Genomic DNA, 23,036 nt, shown 5'->3' on the forward strand with positions numbered 1-23,036 from the left:
TATTCAACCTGAGTGATGTCTTTGTATTAAAATAGAAACATGGATTGTATGATCGCCATTGAAGCACATTTGTTTGGTAGACAGACTCAAGAAACCCATGTTCATCTTCATGTGACTGCACAGTACAATGTTTATGGCAAAACCTTTGTTCCCTAGCTGCATATTGTTGGTTCCCGATCATATTCTCTTGGTCCTTGGACATCCTCGGTGAGCTTTGGATTGCCTGGAACAGAATGAGCTGATGCCAACTCGAGCAAGCATGGTCTCGACACATCGTGTGGTAGTACTGTGCGAGGATCATCTTCATATATAGAGATGGCTGTTGTGCAAGAATAGACATGCCCCTGCTTCCACAATGCCACTAGGGTCGGCTACGTGTTGCACGCCGCACCGTTGACCACGACGACGACACTGTTCGACCTCCATCCATGCTCGCAGCAGCAAGTCATCAGCTACTATGCTACGCACATAGCCAGCCATTGTTGCAGCTGCTCCTGCTGACCCCGTCGCCCGTGAGCCCCAATATTTGCTGCTTGCGCTGTCAAACTTGTTACAGGCGTGCAGAAGCACAAGATCCGAAGAGAGATATGGCCGATCGATCGACGGGTCCTGTAGGCCCTTCTGCCCTAGCTTGGCCGTCCATGGCCGTGGACGCCAACACGTCGCCGTTGCCAAAGCCAGAGAGTGTGAAGGCTTCCTCTTGTCTTTTGCCTGGCGTGACACGAGCTGCGTAAATGCAAGCCACCACCAGAGTCGCAGACACGCAGTTATGAGTACTGCAGCTCCTCCTCCTATTAAAATCTGGTGGCCTTGGCTTCTCGTGCCTCTTCTTCTTCTTCCCAGAACTCGACTACTATACTACTATTCTGGCTTGGTTTCTTCTTCTGGGCCCTGCGGCACTGCGTCAGCCTTCCCGCTGCACCGTTGCAACAGTCTATATGTAAGTGCAGCAGCAGGCAGCATGAGATGGCCGCAGTAGATAAGACGTTTCTGAGCTCACAGCAGACCAAATAAAGTAGACACGCCATTTTCTCATGTCTGGTTTTTATGTTTCTTCTAGTAGCTTTTTCCCTCCTGCGTGATCGCTTCGTTCGTCAGTAGATTAGCGGAGTCCAAAGGCTTCGTTCCAAGAGTTGCTAGCATTCCATGTTGTTTCAGATGGATTACCATTTCCAGGTTAAATTCCAACAAACAACTGTCCTACCAGTGTCCGAACTCGAAACCAATGCTCTCTTCAACTTGGTGGGAGTACTGCGGTTTACTAAGGGCAACGGACGTGAGCGACCGTTTCCATCCGCTCGGGCCAAAAATGCGTCTCGTATCACCTCCAGCGGGACGACGCATCGTGACCGTCGTCCGCAGCGACGCAAACCCGGCGCATATTTCCTCCTGGAATGCGTCGCGGCGTACGCTGCGCGAACGCATCAAGTGACCGCTCGCTACTCCACCGGGCCCGCCTGGCAGCGAGCATGTATCGAGGGCATCGCTTCCACGGTTATCGCTTCCGCGATCAGCGCTTTCGCGTCTGCGCCGCAGCCTTCACCATCAATGCCGCGACTACCTCTTCTGCGCGCGCACTGGCGGGCGGCGGCTAGGCTTCTGCGCCACCTTCAATGGCATCGTTTTCGGCGTGCGGGCGGCCTTAAAAGTCCACCGGCATCATTTCTCTATCGCCCACACCTCCACTCCCACCACCACCGTTGCGGCACCATGGGGAAGAAGAAGAACGACTTCGAGGGGTCCGGCACCGGCACCAAGAAGGGGGATGGCCGCACAGGGTGCCGCTGCCCGTCAACGTGGGGAGGCTGATGCACGCGAACTGGACGCCGTGCGACTCCGGAGACGTGCACATGCCTGGCGGCTGACGGCTCAGCTACCGCCGGGTGCCCGTCCCTCCCGTGCCTGCGCGCGAGCCAAATAGGAGCGCCGAGATCCGGCGAAGGAGGCGGTACCTACCGCCGGACCTCCTCGCCGATCCCACCTACGACATCGACTCCGACAGCTGGCGCAACTATCTCGAGTCCGAGAGGGATCCGAGGAGGAGGGCGGGCTTCATGGGCGACAAGGACTTCCCCTTCGACCGTCCACCGGCGCCTCGTCGTCGAAGACGGCAGGTGCCGACGCCTACGCAGGACGACGGCGACGACGACTACAATGAGGCGCTGGCGTACCACAACGAGGAGGCCAAGGACAACAGCGACGACTACGTCGCGTGCATCTTCCAGGAATGGCAGTTGGCCATGGTGGAGGACTGGAAGTTTGAGTACCCAGACAACATGACATACGACGAGATCGCGAGGCTCGGTGTCCTCGTCTCGGAGGTGGACCGACCTGCGCAGCCGCCGCTGCCTCGGTATGCCACTGGCATCACGCCGCCGGGCCTCTCGGAGGAAGAAGCCCTACGACTGGCGCTATAGGAGTCGGCCACGCCACCGGTTCAACCGCCGCCTCCACCTCCGCCGTACAACCCATGGTGCCCCCCACCTCAGACCTGGGCTCCTCCACCTCCACCACAGGCCTGGGCTCCTCCACCTCCACCACAGGCCTGGGCTCCTCCACCTCCACCTCTGCCACATGCCTGGGCTCCTCCACCTCCAGCACCGCCGGCGCGCCCGGCGTATGTTCCGCCGGTTCCCAACTGGTCGTGGGTGGTACCGGAGCTCGTCGTGATCGACAGCAACGAGGAGAACCAGTAGGCGCAGACGTTTAGGGTTTTTTCCATGTCTTTTACTATGTAAATTATGTTTTCATGTTATAAAAAATGGAAATTCGAGAAAAAAATGTGTGTGCCGCTAGAGCCACCCTTTTTTTCAAGGATACACCCTGGAAGGTGCATCAAGTTTCATAGAAGAAGAGGCGCTAGAGCCACCCTTCGACGCAAACGGACGCGCGATCGACCATTTCGACCGATGCAAACGAACGCGCGCGGATATTTTCGAACGCTGAAATGCGTCGCCCCGTTGGAGATTCCCTAACACTACATTACACAGCCATGGATGGGATAATTGATCTCACCATGATCAGTGGGAACACCATAGACCACCAGTCTACCAGTACAACAAACAGGATGCTAGGCTAGCTAATTTGGAGGGTTCAGAGGGACACAAGTGGGCGCAATGTCACGATCAGGTACCCCAAGCAAAGCATCATGCAGCAGGGCCAGAGAATAGCAATGAAGTAAATGAGGATCCACTGTTTCCCCTCTACATTTCATCCTCGATAGACTAGGCGGCAACGCCTCTGCATCAGAATTCAGAAACAAGGGGCTGCACCTCCTCTACATACGTAGACAGAGGCATTCTGCTCATGCTCTTCCTAGATGTTCCTCCTCGTGCACTGTAGCCTGTGGGCGTGCACGTAGCCGCCATTATTGGTCATCGGTGCACGTACTCCACCCCACATTCATTTCCTTCTCCTCCTCGTGACATCGTCCAGGTCCAGCCCCTGCCTATGGTACTATATATGCGTTGTTGCTTCAGGATCGCCTTCTGCAGCCTGCCACTATTCACTTTTTGTTTCCAGAATTTCTGCATGGCATAATCCATGGAAAGCTGCTAGCTCATCTTCATCGAATTTATGTGTGGATGTATATATACAGAAGAAGGGGTATGCGATGCCCTTGTTCATCGTCTGTATTTCGCGAACTGGCAGCTCAGGAACACATGTCCAACAGTAGGAATGGTCATTGTCAGAATTCCCTAATATTTTTCTCATGGAAGGCAGTTAGTTAAGTTGCTCTACAAGTCCAGATTGAGGAGGCATGTAAGAGCATCTCCACTCGTTGGCGCTCCCCACGTCCAAATCCGACGAAAGTTTCGTCTGGATTGGAGGAAAATTAGGTCTGGGGAGCGCCGAAGTTCCAGCCGTCCCCCTAGCAGGACATCCCCAACTTGGGGCATTTGACATATTTCAAACAAATTTGACATAAAATTTAACAAGTTCGGCAAACAAGATTCAGAAAATTGCTGAAACAAATTCGGCGAAAATCAGTACAATGTTTAACAAGTGCTGAAACAAATGAAGCACACAATTTCACAAGTTTTGAAACAAATAAATAAAGACAGACTAGTTGGCGTCGGTGTTGGCGTTGCCTCGGAGCGTCCATATGTGCTCCACCAGATCATCTTGCAGCTGTTGATGCATTGTAGAGTCTCGGATCTCCTGGCGCATAGCAATGAAGGCGGCCCATGATGTCGGCACCTGGTGATTAAGCTGTGCAAGAGGTCCCTCTCTCTCTCATATGGTGCTTGTTGCTCAGCCAGAGGAACCGGATGTTTTCGCTCATTTTCAATAATCATATTGTGTAGGAACACACAACAGTTCATCACCTCCCACATCTGATCTTTGGACCAAGTCATAGCGGGGAACCGGACGACAACAAATCTCTGCTGGAGGACACCAAATGCACGCTCGACGTCTTTTCGGCAAGCTTCTTGTTTCTTCACAAACTCGCAAAGTTTGGGGGTGCTAGGTTTCGAGATAGTCTTCACAAATGTTTCCCACTTTGGATAGATACCGTCTGCAAGGTAGTATCCTTTGTTGTAGTGCCGACCATTGATCACATAGTTCACCGGGGGAGCATGACCCTCAACAAGCTTGGAAAAGATCGGGGAGCAGTTTAGGACGTTGATGTCATTGTTGGATCCAGGCATACCAAAAAAAGAGTGCCAAATCCAGAGATCATGGGTAGCCATTGCTTCAAGTATCACAGTGCAGCCGTTTTTGTGACCCTTGTACATTTCCTGCCACGCAAACGGACAGTTCTTCCATTTCCAATGCATGCAGTCAATGCTTCCAAGCATCCCCGGAAAACCCCTAGCTTCATTTGTTGCAAGGATCCTCTGAGTGTCTTCGACAGTGGGTGATCTCAAGTAAAAGTCCCCGAACACTGCTATGACGGCCCTGCAGAACCGGTAGAAACAATCAAGGGCGGTGGACTCCGCCATCCGAAGATAGTCATCTGCACCATCACCGGGAGCTCCATACGCCAGCATCCTCATAGCCACTGTGCACTTCTGCAGTGACGAAAATCCAACCAAACCAGTGCAATCCGCCTCTCAAGTAGGGGTCAAAGTCTCGGATGGCATACACAATTTGCGGAAATAGCTTTCTGCTCATCCTGAAACGACGCCGGAAAACACTCTCACCGTGCAATGGATTGTCGGCGAAGTAGTCGGCGTACAACATGCAGTAGCCCTCCATTCGTTGTCTCGGCTTGCACTTCCGGCGACCTGGTGCCGACCCACCACGTCGACCAGTTGCCAGTCCGGCGTACATGCTTGACAAGCAACCGAGGATCATCATGTGCTCCTCGTCTTGGGCGGCGGCTGCCATCTCTTCTCGCATAAGCTCGACGAACATCTGCTCCTCCTCTTCGTCCGAGTCCATGGCCGGCGAGGCAAATGGACGAACACCTGACGGGCGTGGTCGAGGCAACCCGAGCCGCGAGCGACAAGGAGTAGGCCAAAGTCGGAAAACAGGCCGGCGGAGGAGCAGCCAGATAGGCCTTCGTCGAAAGACGGCGGAATATAGGCAGGTGGAGAAGGAGGGACGACGAAATCTGGGCAACAAGCCGGCGGGGTGGTACCGGCGGCGAGAGAGATACGAGGAGTGGGGGAGATTTTGAGCGAGGTGGCGGTGGGGTTCGTGTGTCGAGTCGCCGACAGATCGGGCCCTTCCCCACTTTTCACTCGTCCGGAGTCCCCGATAGATCCCGGGGGACCGGAGATGGCGTGGGCTCGCCGGATGGATGCAGGGCCAAATCCGGACGAAAACGAGGAACCGGGGGCGCGACTGGGCCGAATTTCACCGTCCGGATGGAAAAAACGTCGCTCGGAGACCTCATCGGGGAGACGAGTGGAGATGCTCTAAGCATGTCAACTTGCCTGTCTGGAGTATGACAGAGCTGCTGAACATGGGGGGTGTATACTACAGTACTACAATTACTCACGCTGGAGAGGTCTACTCCTTTCTTAAGATAGGTACATCTAGCGTGCACATCTCTGGCGTAAAATGACTAACACCCATTGATGTCAATCCTGTACTTACGCGAGCGTCGGCGTCGTTGACGGGCCAAGATATAAATTTTGGTTCTTAAGTCTTGCGAGAGACGAAGATGCTATCAGCTGCTCGAGATAAATCGGAGCAGTACTGGCCATCAGAAGTATAAATTGCAGTGTAGGATTCAATTTGCTCGGTGCAGTTTTAATTGTGCACACCACTTTGCTGTCCTCCTATTTTTTTTTAAAGGTGAGGCTTTAGCCCTGCGTTAAACTAATATCCTTTTAACGGCAATGTTACACATATCGAAAACAAGGAAAAGATGAAAAGAAGCACAACTTGTTCACCAAGGCCTTCGTCCAGCTCCGTGATCCAACCGGAACAGAAGTAGAGTCCGTGAAGGTGCACGCCAATGAGAACCTCATGCCCTTGTCAACCTCAGGGAGGCGAGCCGTGTCGCAGTGGCATCATCCACCTCCGAAGAAAGTACCCTGCTTTCCCACTCGGATCGAGAGGTGCCGCACTCGTCAAGAGGTGGAGCAACTCCCCTGAGCATGCATGGCCAATGACACACACGTTGCAAGGAGGAAGATTCCGGGCACTACCGCCTCAACGCCGCCACCCACATACCAAACCGCCAACCACGACACCAACCACCACACTGTGATGCAAACTGTCAGGCAAGTCGCCATTGAACACACAGTGAGAAAGGGCTAGTGCCACCGGGCCAGGCCAAGAGTCGCCAAAGCTTTCCCAAAGCCGAGCCTTGAGAGCGCATGACCAACCACCGCACCCGCCACAAGCTACCACAAACCACCGCCGACCTACAAGCTACCACCAACCACCGCCGAGCTCAACCACCAGATCCGTTATCTCAAGGCAGCGTCTTCAAGAAGGGTACGACGCCGGAGTGCCGCCGCTGCCCAAGCCGAAGCTTGGGGTTTTCACTCGAGACAGTCAGGAAAGGGGGAGAGGGGAAACAAACCTCGAAGTCGCCTTGAAGAAGAAGAACGGTGCGCAGCGTCATCGACATCGTGGCCGCCATCGTCGGCCAAGGGTTTCCCCCGGTCAGCGCCACCTCCGGTCCACCCACCGACCGTCGGAGATCCAGGGCCAAAAAGGGCGGACGAGCAGCGCGGGGAGGAGCAACCGTCTTTAGATCTTGTTCACACAGGCCACGCCGCCTTGTTCAGATCTTATCCTCCTATTTCTCCTTAAGTACGTTTTTTTATACTTTGCTTTGTCAAACTCTTTTTCAGAATGAGACAAATCTTTTGCCTCCGTTGAAAAAAAAAACTTGGCTGCCATCCTCCAATTTGATCTTGACGGCACACAGTACTGATCATGCCCCTCTCATTGGTGAATGTCTGCACGAATGCAGGCAAGCGGCCATATCTAATTCTAATCCTCTACTTGAGCCACTTATCTGTGATGATCTTCAAGCTGGAAGCGGAAATAGCCTGTGAATCCAAACCTAAATCTGATGCAAGTGCACACCTGTACCAGTACAAAAACAAACGAACAAAACCCAAAGAAGATCAGATAATGCAAACCCAAGATCGATTGGAGCCATGGACGGAGCGCTTGGATTATATTGCAGGCAGAGATCATTCCATGCACGCATGACCTGTCTGTTTCTCTCCCGATCGATCTCGTGCATGCATTGGATCCACCAAAGCTAAAGCTGATCTATCCGCGAGTGGAAAACAACAACCGTCCAAGCCTCCCCGTTACACTGCGCGCGCCGGCTAGTTTCCAAAAGCTTCAACCCCACTCAGCACAAGCCAACATATGGACATCGCAAACAAATTTCAAACTGCGATCGATTAGCGTTTGATCCATCCCAACCCAGCGACCTGCGCGAAGAGAGGGGTCGTCCCGCCGTGCCATGGGGCCCCGGTGGCAAGCTTTTTCTCGACGCTGCGCTGGGGAGGTAGCTCCAGCGGCAGAGGTCCCAGGCCGGGGCCGGGGCCGGCGCGCGCGCGCGCGCCCAGCGGTTGACACTGCATGCTCGCCGTGGCAGGTGCACTTATTGCCCGACAGTGGCGGTGCATGCTTGCTTGCTGGCACCCTGCGCCACGCTGCCCAATGTTCTCGCACCCTAATTTCCTTCTGTTCATAATTATCCTAAGTTTTAGGTTTAATCAGAGCCAAAATTTTAAAGATTTGACAAAATAGTTTAGAAAAAATGAATCAATATCTTTTTTTTCGAAACACACAGTACCAGACGCTTACAAATACGTACATACTATGAAGGCATACATGTAGAACCTACCTCTATGATCACCCAGAGAGACCAGACCGAGTACAGTAAACTGATCCGGCGGGTCTTTGATATTGGCAAATTTACCATAGACGCCTCGGTATCGTCGGGAACATCGCCTCTCACTGAAAAATATTTACCTTTATGAGACACCAAAGTGGTAAAATTGGGGTTTAAACTCTCATGGGTTGAGGGTGTCACTGCCCTCTAATCATCCAACCAGTTATTGATTCTCAAATGAATCAATACCTATGATAGTATTAAATTGACATCATGATAGTTTTTGTCAAATAATATGTATAGAATAAATCAATTTTTTTTCATAACACACAGTACTAGACACTTACAAATACATACATACTATGAAGGCATACATGTAGAACCTACCTCTATGATCACCCAGAGAGTCCGAGTACAATAAACTGATCCGGCGGGTCTTTGATATTGGCAAAGTTACTCCGGAGGCCGCTCATCCCCGTAGCCTCGAGCCCCCATCCCCGTCCCTGCCTAGCTGCCGCCGACAAAGGCGGCGGTGGCGACGCTCATCCCGCCAAGGGCGGCATGCTCTTCGGTGGTGGCGCGTCCTGTGGTGCTCCATGTGGTGGGGCACGGCGTCGGGCGTGTCTTGTGACGGTCCTGCAGAGGAGGTGTTGAGTTGATGGGCGCTTGAAGGGGAGGCTACTGCAGCGCGCCATGGTTGGTGGCGGTGCTTGACCTACCGACGGTGGAGCGGGCCGATCTGGGCCCAATGGGGCTGGCTGTCCTACTGATGGCCGTGGTCGTCCCTTGAGCGATCTCGCATGTTGGTGACCCGTGTGCAGCATTGGCTTGTCCGGCGGCCGCGTTCTCGCCAGTCTCCTCCTTGGCATCTTGGCACTTCGTGGGCTCCTTTGTTATCAGCTGGTGGCGTGGGGGCTACTGACACGGCCTTGAATAATGGTGGTTGTCCTAGGGTTGCAACTCACGCTGTAAGGATGATGATCTGCAAGATGCGAGTTCTCATCGATCTGGCTGGAGTGTTGTGTTTGGGAAGGCTCAGCTGGCGAACTCCATGGCGATTCCATCCTTGAGATTGCTGGATCAGGTGGTATTCGGTCGTGCGCACTCGTGTTTTTCGCTGGCCGTTTGGTTTGAGAGGGGGCGTTGCGAAGCTCCGCTGGATATTACCATCATGTAGCTCACTTTGACGGTCCATGTTGAAGTCAGCCGAAAAATGCCATTGAAGTTGGGATCTGAGGACTAGCTATGGTGGTCCCAGTCTTTGTGGCGACATGAAATTGGCTTGGTGATTTTTTACTTGAAGCAGCGACATTGTAAGTGGGGGCGTCAGCACAGGAGAAGTTCAAAGTCTGGCCTCTCAGGGTGAAAATTCAAGGTGTGGTCTTAATTGGTTGTGCCTGGCAATAACCTTGTTGAAGGTATTGTTTTGTGAGCGAGGACTTTCTCCAGGTTAAAAACCTAAGATCTTTGATCGAACGACGACGACGCTTGTGTACTGTTTCTTTCTTGGAGGTGGTGGTGTTAGTGATGCTGCTATAAGGGAGTGATCAGTATAATTGGACTTTTCTTTTATTATATTTCTTTTTCTTTTTTGGGTCTGTGTATCTGTATTGCCAATAGGGCAATGCATTGTTGCAGAGGGTGGGTGTAATTGGTATCTTTGAGATATTAATATATGATCTTTGTTGGAAAAAAAAGTATGCTCCAGGGAAATATCAGATTTCGAGTTTCTGGATCGGATGATGGCAGCGTGCCCGTGTCGCTTCTCTCCCCTTCGAGGCATCATCTTTGGAGTCATATATCGGTTGGATTGACCGATGGATTGCTTCGGCTATGGGCGTAGGTCTCCACGTGCTCCCACGATGTGGCCAGGGTGGAGCGTCGTGGCATATGCCGCATCGTCGACGGCGAGTCTCGGCTGCATGGTGCATCACATTTTTGGCGGCGAACGAGTGATGATCCACAGCTGCATGGGATTGGTTGTGACTCCTGGCTGGCCGGTGGACGTCATGGTGATGCCTCTGAAGTTAGATGATGTGTGAAGGTTTAGGTCAGGAACTCAACCGCAATCATGGCCACCCCTTTCATCAAACTTGTACGTGCAGCAACAGTCGTGATTTTCTTGTTGCTCGATGTATTAATTTGTAAATCCTTGTTAAAAAATATATAATACTCCCTTCTTTCAAAAAAGATAAAATTTGTGTAAACTTGAATGTGTCTGGACACTAAAACACGTCTAAATACATTTAAATTTAGGCAACGGTGAAAATCTTTTTATGAAGGAAGTGAGTTAAAATGTTGCCGGGTGGGAGGAAAATTTTTTTTTTTTGGAGAAAATTTTAACCATGCGTCCGAGAGAGTAAATAAGAGCATCTCCAACAGGCGCGCTATATCGCGGCGCGCTAAAACTAAGAATCCGCGCGCGGTAAACAGATAGCGCGCGCTGTGCCGTTTTTTCCTCCGCCGGACGCGCTAATATGCAGCGCGTGCGCGCGCAGGAAAAATGGTCCTCCGGCAGGCGCGGCAAAATACAGCGCGCGCGGGCGCGGAAAACAGATTTGTAGACTATTTTGCATTCACAAAGATCAAATAAACACACATAATTGCATTCACAATTCATGAAACAAATGACACAAAGTGCAACAACATCACATAGTTCAACAAGGACACACAAAATGACGTAGTTCAACAATGACACACGACATATGGTTCAAATGGACAAAGGTGCCGAGGTGCGGCCGTTTGGTCGACGGCGCCTTCCCCCTCCTCGGCGCGGGCCGCGCGTTGCCGGCGCCTGCGTCATCTGCGCCGCGCGCGCGCAACGTCTGCGGTGCCCAGCAGCGCGGCGGGACGAAGAGCGCCGCGCGGCGGCCCGTTGGGTTCCCGGCGTCGGCGCCGCCGCTAGGGTTTGGCGGTGGCGCGGCGGAAGTGGCGGCGGCGGAGGGTGTGACAGAGTAGGGAGGGGTTGGCGGGTTGCCGGAGGGGTCGTCCATCGTCGGGATCGCCGGCGGCGCGCGGAGACGACGGATTGGGCTCGGGGCAGCGACGCGGAGGCGGAAGTTTCAGCGCGGCGGATTTTTCGCGCTTGGACGAGCGATGCCGCGCGCTGTAGCCGACGCGCCAGATATGCCGCTCCGGATTGTGCAAAACGCCGCGCGCCCTAAATTTTTTACAGCGCCGCGCCGTTTACCGCGCCTGCTGGAGCGCCACTTTCCCTCCCGCGCGCGCTATATCGGACGTTTTTATGCCGCGCGGCCTATATAGCGCGCCTGTTGGAGATGCTCTAACAAAGGCGAGGTACACGGACGAGTGGCTGGGCTCTTTTTTAGCACCGCAAAGCGCGCGAGGTGACGTTTATAACAGTGTGACGCTGTGCGCTCGTAGCTGCTGTGTGTGCGTTATAAAGAGGAGCAGAGCATGGGCTTTGGTACTAGGATGTTCCATTCCCACGCCACACGCATCGATCGATCGATCATAGTGGCATGATGACGACCTCAAATCCCTTCTTCTCCCTCCTCGTCTCCTCCATTCCTCTAGTAAAACCCGTGGGGCCCGACCAACGCCTACCAAGCCAGCGCGCGGTAGTAATATAAGCTGCTGACTCGTACTACCTCCGGCAGTAGTCGCATTTGCAGCCAGCTAGTAGAGTAGTGGGAGTGAAGAGCTAGCTAGCAACCGCCGGCCGGCCTCGCTAGGGAAATGGAGACGGCGTTGGGGGAAGGGAGGAAGCTGCCGCACCATGTGAGTGGCAGGATGACGGCGGAGGCGAGCCCGGAGCGGGGCAGGCCGGTGTACCCGCCGGCGAGGTCGGCGCCGGCGAGGCCCATGCGGCGGGTGCAGATCATCTACTACCTCTGCCGGAACGGCCAGCTCGAGCACCCGCATTTCATGGAGCTCGCGCAGCATCCCCACCAGCCGCTTCGCCTCAAAGGTACCCGCCTTTGCCTGCATTGCAGATATTGTTGCTACATCTATCTGCTACCTCCGTCAGCCTCAAGCTTTGTAAACTGAAAGATTCGTGGGTTTCTCCTGTTTCTTGGTGTGAACTGAAGATGTGATGGACAAGCTGACGGTGCTGAGGGGGAAAGGCATGCCTGCTCTCTTCTCATGGTCTTGCAAGAGGTACTACCCATTTCCAGGCCGTTCACACCCTCGTCTTCGTAAATGTATTTTTAGAAATACTGTGCTGCAACTTGCACATTTTTTTACGATGAAAGCTGCATCTTACACATGGTTTTGCATCTGCAGGAACTACAAGAACGGCTACGTGTGGAACGACCTCTCGGACAACGATGTCATCTACCCTTCGGACGGCGTGGAGTACGTCCTCAAGGGCTCCGAGATATTCCCTGGCTGTTCTTCTGGTAATGGCCATTATCTCGCTGTAATTTACAGTAACTGTCACCTGTGTAGAGAACTTGAGATTAGAAATGAACATGATTTGCATGATGCATGTAAACCAAGATTTTCATTTATTTATTTTAGTACAACTTGATTTTTTTGTTCCTTCTTTTCCTAGAAAAAACCAGCCGTCTTGTTGATTGAAAACGAGCGCCTTTTCATGTCTCTCTCCTTTCTCATTGTCAACTCGTTTTCAAATGAATGGTCCAAAGCTGGTGAGGGCAGGAAGTACAGCTACTTCCTGCACCTTGCACGTTCCCTTTCTGCACTCGGTCGCATCGTAAGTCGCGAAGACTTTATTAGCCAACAGGCAGCAGCCCAAGGCTTCAATTCCTTGTCCTGTTTTCTCCCTGAGGTTAATGCAGCATGCGCATTAGCAGTATGGACTGGCAGTGTGGCACCACACTAGTCACTAGTAAGAAGTCTATCATGCGCAGCAGTGTCTATTAAAGTAACACACTGCATCAGCTGAACTTTAGCATGCGCACTGTTAACTGTTCAACTTGACGATCTTGTAATCTTAATTTTGTTTTTGGCTGAAACCACAGTTGCAGCAGACCGGTTCCAGCACCTCCGGGTGACCGACCGGTCGCCGACGAAGCCGCCGCTGGCGTTGCCAGCGCACAGCCACAAGCAGTACGTGGAAAACGGGTACCGGGACGACGCCGGCGAGGAGGATCCCGAGGACGAGGAGCAGCTGGGGTACCCGTACCACCGGCGCGCCGTCGCCGCAGCCCGTCTCGCCCGGCATGACAACAAGCCCGTGTCGGTGCGCACAAGCCGCGGCCACCCCGTGGAGCTGCCGGTCGAGGAGACCTCGCCGCCGTCCTCGACCTCCTCCGACAAGCCGCCGGTGCCTCGGCAGGCGAGCCGCTGCGAGGGGGAGGAGGGCGAGCCGAACCGGGCCGGGTCGATGCTCCTGCAGCTCATTGCGTGCGGGTCGGCCACCGCCGGCTCGGCCAAGTGCGGCGGCGGGCGGGCCGAGCCGAGGCGGAGCTGCGGGCTAGTGAGCCGGCTCTCGTCGCGCGCTGGCGCGGAGGAGGATGAGGAGGACGAGGAGGGGGAGGGCGGGGAGCTGAGGCGGCGGCTGGGGCAGATGCGGGTGGACGAGAAGTACTTCAGCGGCAGCATCGTGGAGAGCGGCGGCCGCGGCACCCCGCTGCCGGCGTCGTCGCTCAAACGCTCCAACTCGTACAACGAGGAGAGGTAATTAACATTGGAGATCTCTTTTGTCTTAACATTATCACAACAATTCCTCCCTGTTTACCCTTATTAAGCTTGTACGGTTGTCCCTCAAGTTCCAAGTACTATCTTCTTTGTCTAAACTTCAAGATGCATCAAGTTAGAGTACCTCTGATCACATTAGGTCTGTCGTTTGCAGAACAAATGTGTGACCGATTATAACTAGGTCATGTCATGTAGAGGTAGTAGCCCACGAAGTTTGGTCTGTAGCCAACTACTAGCCATCACAGTACAGGAGTCACACCAGCAGGTCAAAAGGCCAACATGCATGCATGTCCTTGCTTGGTCCTGGAAAAATGAAAAGAAAAGGCTTGCATGCATGCATATATGTCGTCGCTCGCCAACAAAGCCGAAGCACGCTGCATGATCCAGCGGTTCATCCAGGATCCTAGACTGGTACAATAGCACGAGCATTATTGCCGGAGGAAGTACCATTCGTACTCGATGGTACTGTTTCCATGGATTCTCATTGGCGGTGTGCTGTACCACCGTAGCATGTTTAGGCTGTCATGTGGAACGGAGGAAACTTTGCGTCGTGATTGCAGTGTGCACTGTGAATGCTCATGCTCGGACCACCTCCCGCTCTGTTGGGCCGTTCATCGAGCAGCCCAACTGTGTCACTGTTCATCAAGACAGAATATTACTCTGTTCGGCTCTGAAAATAAACGCTGCTAATGATGTTTTTGGGTGCTTAATTTTCAGGAGTTCCAGGCTCGGCGCCGGAGCGATCGGCGCGGAAGCAGCGGACGAGCGGACTATACCGGAGGATGGGATGATGAGGGGAAGGTGCATTCCGGGCAGGAAGAGGCAGCAGCAGAAATAGGGCGGCCGGCCGGCGCCTCGGTTATCCAGATTAGTTTGCTGGAATCTAAGCATCTTGTTCGAGTACAAGTAGTACATTAGCATCTCTACGTGCTTGTAATGGGCGACGTGTCCAGTGCTCAGAGCTTAGCAGAAGTAGGCTTTGCCAGAATTTTTAGGTAGTTCCATGGATCCATTTCTTCGTTGTCAAGTGATGGCTCGCGTATCACTTAATTTTGGATCCTGTGTGGAAGGAGGAAGGTCATTTTGCATCATGTATGGACGGAGTAGTATGTTGATACGGACTGGTAGAAGTTGTGGCGCTACCGCTACGTAAGTGCCTCGTTTTTTTTTTTTTATGAGGGGAAAGTGCCTCGTTGTTCGAAAGTGACTACTGCGTGTGTACTTCTTGACGCTGTGTGTCAGCAATTTGGTAGGCCTCTCCTGGGTCGTGTTCGGTAAAAACTACAAGTCCGCGGAACGCTTGCGGCATCTCCAGCTGTCCGATACATTTCGAACACAATTTATGTTTATTTTGATCTGTTTGCGTTGGGTCGTAGATAACGTAATAGTCATACCTTCTCCTCATCCACACCCTTTCGCATCAGGGGGATCTCGTCCAGCTTGCCCTCCTTGGACTTTTTCGCGAGATACACAAGGTAGTTGAAGTAGTTCTCGGTGTCGTCTCGCTCCTCCTCTTATTCCGTACCCTTCTCCTCCTTCACCGGCGCGAGCAGAGCGGCGTAGATGTACATGTTGTCGCCGAGGAACACCGCTCGGCGCTTCGAATCCCATTCAAGGTGGCCAAACGAGTCCCACATTGGTGACTCAAAGCCAAATGCCGGGTTGACGAGGAGATCTGCTGGCAGAAGGGCCCTTCGTCGGGTAATCTCCCGGCGCTGCTCATGTCCCTGCCGTGTCAATGGAGGCAAGGGCACCCTTCGGTGGCTAAAGCGCCAGCCACGTACTGTGGAGGTGGACGTCGGTCCACCCAAGGACGCATGGCGTGCACTCGCAGGATAGGCTGTGGGCCACCTCGATGGTGACTTGGACGAATGTGCGGCTTCTTTTTCTTAGCCGCCGCCGACCATGCCTTGTCGCCATGCATCGGCTTCCATCACGACCATCCCTTCCCCATGACTGAGGTTCCGCTAGATGATCTGTGGGAAATGGAGAGGGGCAGTTGTAATATCCCAAAACATAGGGCTAACGAAGGGTAGAACTAGAAAAGGGTGTGCACTTCATCGCAAAACAGAGGAAATTTTTGCGCTTTATTGTATAAAACCTAAGAAGGATCGATGTTTCTCTTTCGTTGCTATTAGAGTTAGGGCAAGGAGAGTGTGATGAATTTTGACATGACTTCTTTTGAAACTTAGAGTTTTGGAGAAGATTTGAATTGAATTTCAAATAGAATTCATAACACAAATGAATTATAAGATAAACAATATATAAGTGAATTATGAATTCATAATTCATGCACACATCTCACATATACAAAGATTATTCAAAATAATATCAAATTTATACAAATAAATCACAAGTGAATATCAAAAATCCACAAAGAGCTTATAACACAAAACTAGAGCTTTATTGATATGAACACATAGATACATTGTCATTACAATATCCATTATTACAAGAATTGATGAATAATAAAAGACAGGAAATAAAAATTACATAAATGGAATTACTCCTAAACTAAAATCTTCATCTCGTCACCTTCCAAATTCTTGATTCATCATTGAAACCTGCAAAACAGAAGCAAATGGAAGAATCTGTCCAGTACCAAGTGTCATTGACACTTGGCAAGCAAAATAAGTGAAAATGGAGCTGATAAGCTTCGATGCGAGGAGCAACAACAGCAAGGTCCTGCATGATCCTAGGATCATCAGGAAGCTTGGCGGCAAGAGGAAGAAGAAGAACCGTAGCAACTGCAAGTCCAGGGAGGACGTCGGCGTTACGCCGATGGGCTCCACAAACCGCGCAGCACCCTGGGGACGACGGCACAGGCGCTGCCGAAGCAGCACCCGCGCTAGGTAAGTCCCAGGAGGATACCAGCATCGACGACGAGGCCTACAGATCGCCGGAGACCACCAATCGCCGGAGGCGATTTGCTCCCAGATCTGGCAGGGTGGCGATCTGGAGGAGGAGGAAGGATCCGGAGAAACCGTGCGGTCAGATCGGTAGATCTCCGCATGGCGGTTCAGGCGATGTCGGTGGCAAGGTCAGGGGCGGCCGTAGTTGGCCGAAGCATGGCGGCGGCCATGGCGGCGACGCCATCGCCTCGCAGTCGCCTGCGCGCTAGGGTTAGGCTACGCGAGAGAGAGATGAGTGGGTGGGCCGACTGGTCGGATCCCACCGAGGGGCTTTGGCTCGGCCAAATGGGCTGACCCAAATGGTCCCAATTGGCTAGTTTAAATGGGCCAGGGCTATTTAAGTAATTTCACAATTTTTAATAACCCCTGAATTTTATAAAATTCCAAACAAATTATATAAACCTCCAAAAATTCAAGAAAAATATGGAAAACTTATAGAAAATATTCCTTAACCAAAATAAAATGTGAAATGCAATAAACAAAGAGAATTAAAATTTAAGAATTTTTTGATATGAATTTAAAAATGGAAATTGAAATTTGAAATTTTCTTGAATATATAAAATCAAGAAGAATTTCCAATAACTTTAACATTTCCATAATTCCATATTCCCAAAAAGAGAAATACTCTTGTATTAACCTTTTTATTTGAGGTTAATATTTACCAAAGGCCAATTCTATTAATCCTAAACCTTTTCTTTTATCAGAAAATAATATAAAAGGGTTATAAATTGCTGCCTAAGGCATAAATATTCCAAATTAAATCTTAATCATCCAAATTTAACATGTACTTTGGGAAAAGGGATTCAACATAAGACAACGCATATCATTTGGATTTTCTAACATTGTCCTTACCGGATAATGATGCTTCTTTACAGAACCCGAGGTCCAGGTTCCATACAACGCATCGAACTACACTATCTCGCAGTCACCAGGCAAGTTCACTCTTGCTCATGCCATCTTGATTATGTTCTATCAATTTACTCGCGAAGCTATATACTTATCACTCTTGCATTGAAAATAAAATGTTACTTTTCCAATTATGAATATGTCTATGTGGCTGGCAATGGAACCATGGTATGTGTTGATGGTGGAGGTTCCATTGCAAGGGTTCTAATCATTTAGGACTAATGACCAATGCCGTCTAGTGATTCTAGCGCCGTACATTTCGCGTTAACCATGAGATCTATAATGGCTCTGGAGAAGTCAGCTGTATCTTTTCCCTCTCGCATATCAACGGACTAGTGATAAGAGTTGCATGTATCGGTTTATCTATTGGTAAAGGTGAGGACAATGATCCGTACCGGTCTACCAATAGATATAGGAGTGGGCAGACTTATTAAAAGTCTATGATGGATTGTAAGGGTTGTCCGGGTCGGTCTATCTATGGTGTATAGGGAAGGGCATATGAATTGTTCGGAATGGTCTACCTTAATGGTATAAGTGAGAACAAATGCCTGGGTTGGCTCTCCATAGATAAAGGGCAGGACAGACTTACAAAAGGGTGGATCTGCGGGGTCGCGGAGAAGGCAGTGATTGGCTTGCTTCTTATGCCAGGCCTCACACCAAGGAAGTGTGGACGGGAAAGTATGCCCGGTTGGCAACAAGGATAAGTTCTCTTATGGGAAAAGTAACGCACCTGTGCACAGTGTAATAAACTGTGGCTTGTCACTCCCAGTTTCGGGAAGGGAACTACGAACGCGGCAGGAAAGGAACTCCATGAAGTTCTGCTCAACCTGTGAAGACAGGCGGGCATAGTTTTCAATATAAAATAAACCTTTTGAAGAAATGTTTGCAAAACATGCATTGACCTAAGATTTTCTGATCAATGGTCGTAGCTAGTGCATCATACACCTTTTTCTCTTTTGAACTTGTTGAGTACCTCTGTACTCACTTTCTTTTGACACCCTTGCTAGACTGTGACAATGAAGGAGAGGCCAACGACGGAGCACCGGAAGGAGGCTACGAACTGGTCTACGAGGAACCTAATCTGTCCGGAGGAGTGGAAGACGTGGACTATGGGATAGTCTATGGAGCTAACGACAATGAGGCGGAGGAGTAGTGTCTTACCCTAGACAACTTAGAGCCGAGCAGCGTAGTGGCATACTTAAATAAGTTGCTGAGCTCGGTTTGAACTTTATGTTGAGTTGTAAGAATTTTATATTAGTATCATAAGGTGTTCTCATCGGACCTGTGAGAATACCAACTTGTTAAGACCATGTTTGTAATATTATCTAGAGTGTTATGACCTGCAATGTTTCTGTTGTACCACTCTGAGGGATGTGATATGTGTGAAGAAGTCCCTTCACGAAAATCATATCAACGGCAATCATATCAACGACTTGTATACTACTCCATGCAGTGGTATGTTGGGTCACCGCAGCAGTGGCTGGCGGTGGAGGAGAGCTTGGCTAGCTGGCGGCAATGGCAGGTCAGAGGCCTATGCCCTTAAAAATGGGATGGGACATGGCCTGTATGATTGCATGTGCTGCTTTCTAGGCGCGTTCCATTGATGGCGGCGTGGAAGCCTTATAAGGCGTGAAGCACACGTCCGTTGGGAACCCCAAGAGGAAGGTGTGATGCGTACAGCAGCAAGTTTTCCCTCAGTAAGAAACCAAGGTTATCGAACCAGTAGGAGATGAAGGCCACATGAAGGTTGTTGGCGGAGGAGTGTAGTGCGGCGCAACACCAGGGATTCCGGCGCCAACGTGGAACCTGCACAACACAATCAAAATACTTTGACCCAACTTAACAGTGAGGTTGTCAATCTCACCGGCTTGCTGTAAACAAAGGATTAAACGTATGGCGTGGAGAATGATGTTTGTTTGCAAAGAACAGTAGAGAACAATGATTGCAGTAGATTGTATTCAGATGTAAAAGAATGGACCGGGTCCACAGTTCACTAGTGGTGTCTCTCCAATAAGAAATAGCATGTTGGGTGAACAAATTACAGTTAGGCAATTGACAAATAGAGAGGGCATAACAATGCACATACATATCATGATGACTAATATGAGATTTACTTAGGGCATTACGACAAATAACATAGACCGCTATCCAGCATGCATCTATGCCTAAAAAGTCCACCTTCGGGTTAGCATCCGCACCCCTTCCAGTATTAAGTTGCAAACAATAGACAATTGCATTAAGTATGGTGCGTAATGTAATCAACACAAATATCCTTAGACAAAGCACTGATGTTTTATCCCTAGTGGCAACAGCACATCCACAACCTTAGAACTTTTTTGTCACTGTCCCAGATTCAATGGAGGCATGAACCCACTATCGAGCATAAATAATCCCTCTTGGAGTCACAAGTATCAACTTGGCCAGAGCCTCTACTAGCAACGAAGAGCATGCAAGATCATAAACAACACATATATGATAGATCAATAATCAACTTGACATAGTATTCCATATTCATCGGATCCCAACAAACACAACATGTAGCATTACAACTAGATGATCTTGATCATGATAGGCAGCTCACAAGATCTAACATGATAGCACAAGAGGAGAAGACAACCATCTAGCTACTGCTATGGACCCATAGTCCAAGGATGAACTACTCACACATCAGTCCGGAGGCGATCATGGTGATGTAGAGTCCTCCGGGTGATGATTCCCCTCTCCGGCAGGGTGCCGTAGGCGATCTCCTGAATCCCTGATACGTCCAAAACGTATCTACTTTCCCGAACACTTTTGCTATTGTTTTGCCTCTAATTTGTGTATTTTGGATACAACTAACACGGACTAACGCTGTTTTCAGCAGAATTGCCCTGGTGTCTCGTTTTTGTGCAGAAACTCAACTTTCAGGAAAATCCCCGGAAATAATCGCAATGGGCCTATTTTTACAGAAGATTGACGGAGCCAGAAGACGAGACGAAGTGGGGCCACGAGGTGCCCTAACCATAGGGCGGCGCGGCCAGCATGGGGCACGCGCCGGCCTATGGGGAGGGGCCCTCGTGCCTCCCCCGACGCTCCCCTCTGGACTACTTAAGGATTTCGACCTAAAAACGCATGGGGGTTAGACGAAATCGCCAGAAGCCATCCAGAACACCGCCGCCATCGTGAAACTCCGTCTCGGGACCAGAAACTCCGTTCTGGCACTCCGTCGGGACGGGGAATTGGAGGAGATCATCGCCATCATCACCACCGACGCCTCTCCATCGACCAGCCATGTTTCCCCCATCCATGTGTGAGTAATTCCCCCGCTGTAGGATGAAGGGGATGGTAGGGATTGGATGAGATTGGTCATGTAATAGCATAAGATTGTTAGGGCATAGTGCCTAGTATCCGTAGATGGTACTTTTATGATATTGTTGCAACTTGTTATGCTTAATGCTTGTCACTAGGGCCCGAGTGCCATGATCTCAGATCTGAACATGTTATTGTTTCATGATGATATTCATTGTTTTATGATCTTACCTGCAAGTTGTATACACATATTGCTGTCCGGAACCCGAGGCCCCAAAGTGACATAAATTGGGACAACCGGAGGGGAAGGCGGTGATGTGAGGATCACATGTGTTCACGGAGTGTTAATGCTTTGCTCTGGTGCTCTATTAAAAGGAGTACCTTAATTTCCAGTAGATTCCCTAGAGGCCCGGCTGCCACCGGCTGGTAGGACAAAAGATGTTGTGCAAGTTTCTCGTTGCGAGCACGTACGACTAAATATGGAACACATGCCTATGGTTGTTTAGTACTTGGATACTGTTTTATTACTATCTGCAAATGCCCTACTTTGATTGTTACATGGTTTCTCTCATCCATGCAGCGCCCGTTCATCCATCCCTGTGCCTACAGTATTTGAAATCCTGCTGTTTACTATAATCACTACTGTTGTCTTTGTTACACTGCTGCTGATATTTCACTACTGCTACTGCTATAAAACTGTTGCTACTGATAAACTCTTGCGAGAAAGTCTGTTTCCAGGTGCAGCTGAATTGACAACTCCGCTGTTAAGGCTTACAAATATTCTTTGGCTCCCCTTGTGTCGAATCAATAAATTGGGTTTACTTCCCTCGAAGACTGTTGCGATCCCCTATACTTGTGGGTCATCAAGACTATTTTCTGGCGCCGTTGCCGGGGAGCATAGCTTTATTTGCAAGTTCACTTGGATTGATATTGTTCGCTTCAAATCCTCCATCATGGGTAAACATCGCGATCCTAAAGTCGCCATATTACCATCCACTACAAGAAAAGGTACAACTCTGAGTACCTCTGGTGCTCTTGATTCACCATCTGTGATAAGTCAACTTGTTTCACCACCACGCTTCACATGCTGGTACTTCTGCTGAATCTGAAAATTCTTATAATTTTGATGATGCTTCTGCTGTGCTTGATGATAGTGGTTCATTAGGATCTTTTCTAGATGCTACAATTGCTATGTCTAGACAAATTGAAAATACCAAAACTCCTAATGAAAATATTGTTACACCTGTTAATTCACCTGAGTCTGAATAACTCTAGTGATGATCTTGATGAAGATTATGTGGAACTTGATGATGATTTTATTGTTAAATGCAATGCTACTACTGGTACAAGTAATATTAAAAAGCTTCTTGCACAACATACTGTTAGATATAAACTGTCTCCTGATCCTAAATTTGCCACATCTCCTATAAACATTAAGGATAAGGATTATGATTTTTCTCTTGATCTATCTCATATATCTATTGTTGAGAAAACACCTTTTTGTGGTACTGAAAAAGAAAGTGCTGTAGAACACATGAATGAGCTTTCCACTTTGAGTAGCTTGTTTTCTGATGATATAAAGAAGCGTACTTATTTTGTTGCTAAAATTTTCTTTTCTCATTAAAGGATGATGCTAAAACTTGGTATAATAGTTTGCCTCCTGATTCTATTGATAGTCCAAGTGGTTTGCTTGATGTTTTCTTTCGGAAATATTTTCCTGCTAGTGCTCAACATATTGCTTTGCAGAAAATTTATAGTTTTGACCAGGAAGATGGAGAGAAATTGCCTGAAGCTTGGACAAGATTTTGCTCTCTTATCAGAGCTCGGCCTGGACATGATCTGGAAAAGCATGATTTACTTGATATATTTTATAGTGGACTAACCATTGAGTCTAGGGCATATTTGGATAGTTGTGCTGGTTGTGTTTTCAGGAAAAGAACCTGCATTTAAGTGAAGAATTATTGGCTAGAATAGGCCGAAATCATGATGATTGGACTACACCTGAACCAACCTCAACGCCAATATTGAAGAAGAGGGGT

The 23,036-nt window shown here is 49.9% G+C and overlaps 1 protein-coding gene across 1 annotated transcript; it reads left to right on the top strand.

Moving 5' to 3' along the window:
• Positions 1-12,001: 12,001 nt before the first annotated feature.
• LOC127297070 (protein SOSEKI 2) lies at positions 12,002-14,982 on the top strand. Its single transcript, XM_051327323.2, has 5 exons — positions 12,002-12,194; positions 12,316-12,385; positions 12,512-12,627; positions 13,213-13,870; positions 14,609-14,982. Exons 1-5 carry the CDS (start codon positions 12,017-12,019, stop codon positions 14,727-14,729), a joined length of 1,143 nt encoding a protein of 380 aa, XP_051183283.1. The 5' UTR covers positions 12,002-12,016; the 3' UTR covers positions 14,730-14,982.
• The last annotated feature ends 8,054 nt before the right edge of the window (positions 14,983-23,036 follow it).

The sequence above is a fragment of the Lolium perenne genome, chromosome 4 (assembly GCF_019359855.2).
Source record: "Lolium perenne isolate Kyuss_39 chromosome 4, Kyuss_2.0, whole genome shotgun sequence".
Lineage (NCBI taxonomy): Eukaryota > Viridiplantae > Streptophyta > Magnoliopsida > Poales > Poaceae > Lolium > Lolium perenne.

Coding starts and splice junctions, on each gene's coding strand:
- LOC127297070 (XM_051327323.2), top strand. CDS start 12,017: ATGACGGCGGAGGCGAGCCCGGAGCGGGGCAGGCCGGTGTACCCGCCG. Junction 12,628..13,212: donor ATTCCCTGGCTGTTCTTCTG/GTAATGGCCATT, acceptor CTGAAACCACAG/TTGCAGCAGACCGGTTCCAG. Junction 13,871..14,608: donor AACTCGTACAACGAGGAGAG/GTAATTAACATT, acceptor CTTAATTTTCAG/GAGTTCCAGGCTCGGCGCCG.